Here is a 921-nt window from a genome sequence, read left to right as displayed (position 1 = left end):
CGGGATCCCTACAGTCAGGGACCGAGGAGCGGAAGGGTCTATCCTGAGCCTGAGAGCATAGCTGGGACAGCTGATCGGTCGGCGACCAGTAACTTTACAGAGAGACTTTGCCGAGGAGAACAGGGCTCTGCCTCTTCTTCCAAAGCGCAGCCTGCGTTGCTGGAGAGCTCGGCGCGCTGTCTCCGGGCAGCGGGTGAATTGAATCCCCCGCCCGCCCTGGCGCCTGGTAGCTGATGTGAGTGTCGCTCCCGGCCGGGCCAGTCCATCCCATTTCCTCGGAGGTAACCGCCCGCTGTCCCCACCCTCTGTGCGCCCGGGTTCGGGGTGCCGAAGGCTGCGTTTTGGCCGAGAGCCGGTTCTTGGATGCTGAAGGCTGTGTTCGGGTGCCGAAGAGGCCATGGGTGTTCTCAAAGTGTGGCTCGGGGTGGCCCTGGCGTTGGCGGAATTCGCAGTATTGCCTCATCGTTCCGAAGGTGAGAGAGCGCGGCGCCTTTTGTGTATTTTTGTGTGTGTGTGTGAGAGAGAGAGAGAGAAAGACAGACAGACAGACAGACAGACACGAGAGGGAAAGGTATCGTGCAGTTTAATTTAAAAAGCTCAGCAGGTTTCCCGGCGTTGTGGGTCGTGTGGAAGTTGTTTTTGGTGGCGGGGAGAGTGGAGCAGGGGTGGGCTTTTTCTGAGAAGATCCCTACACCTGGTGGTTTGCATTCGGATCACAACCCCCGCCCGGCCTCCCTTTCTGTTCAAAGTGCCTTGGGTGGGCGGGTGGCCGTTTGAGGTCGCATCTCTGAAATTAGATTTTTCTCTTCACTACCCCGGTCCCCAGAGGAAAAGCGACTACTGGAGCTGGGCGAGGAGCGATCAATGGCTCTTAGCGGTGTAAAAATACTTCTGTCTCTATGAAACACAAAATCCTCCCCC

General features: G+C 57.8%; 1 protein-coding gene across 1 annotated transcript in view; it reads left to right on the top strand.

The window, feature by feature from the left end:
* Nucleotides 1-320: 320 nt before the first annotated feature.
* The window catches only part of FRAS1 (Fraser extracellular matrix complex subunit 1), a 430,037-nt gene continuing 429,436 nt past the window's right edge, over nt 321-921 (top strand). The window contains exon 1 of the mRNA XM_012805310.2: nt 321-473. Within this exon, the coding sequence (XP_012660764.1) occupies nt 398-473 (76 nt within the window). The 5' untranslated portion in view covers nt 321-397. The remainder of the gene's footprint in view (nt 474-921) is intronic.

Source organism: Otolemur garnettii, unplaced genomic scaffold (assembly GCF_000181295.1).
Source record: "Otolemur garnettii isolate 467f Iridium unplaced genomic scaffold, OtoGar3 scaffold00039, whole genome shotgun sequence".
NCBI classification, from domain to species: Eukaryota; Metazoa; Chordata; class Mammalia; order Primates; family Galagidae; genus Otolemur; species Otolemur garnettii.
The sequence above is the reverse complement of the archived record's forward strand: the minus strand, read 5'-3'. Positions and strand labels throughout refer to the sequence as shown.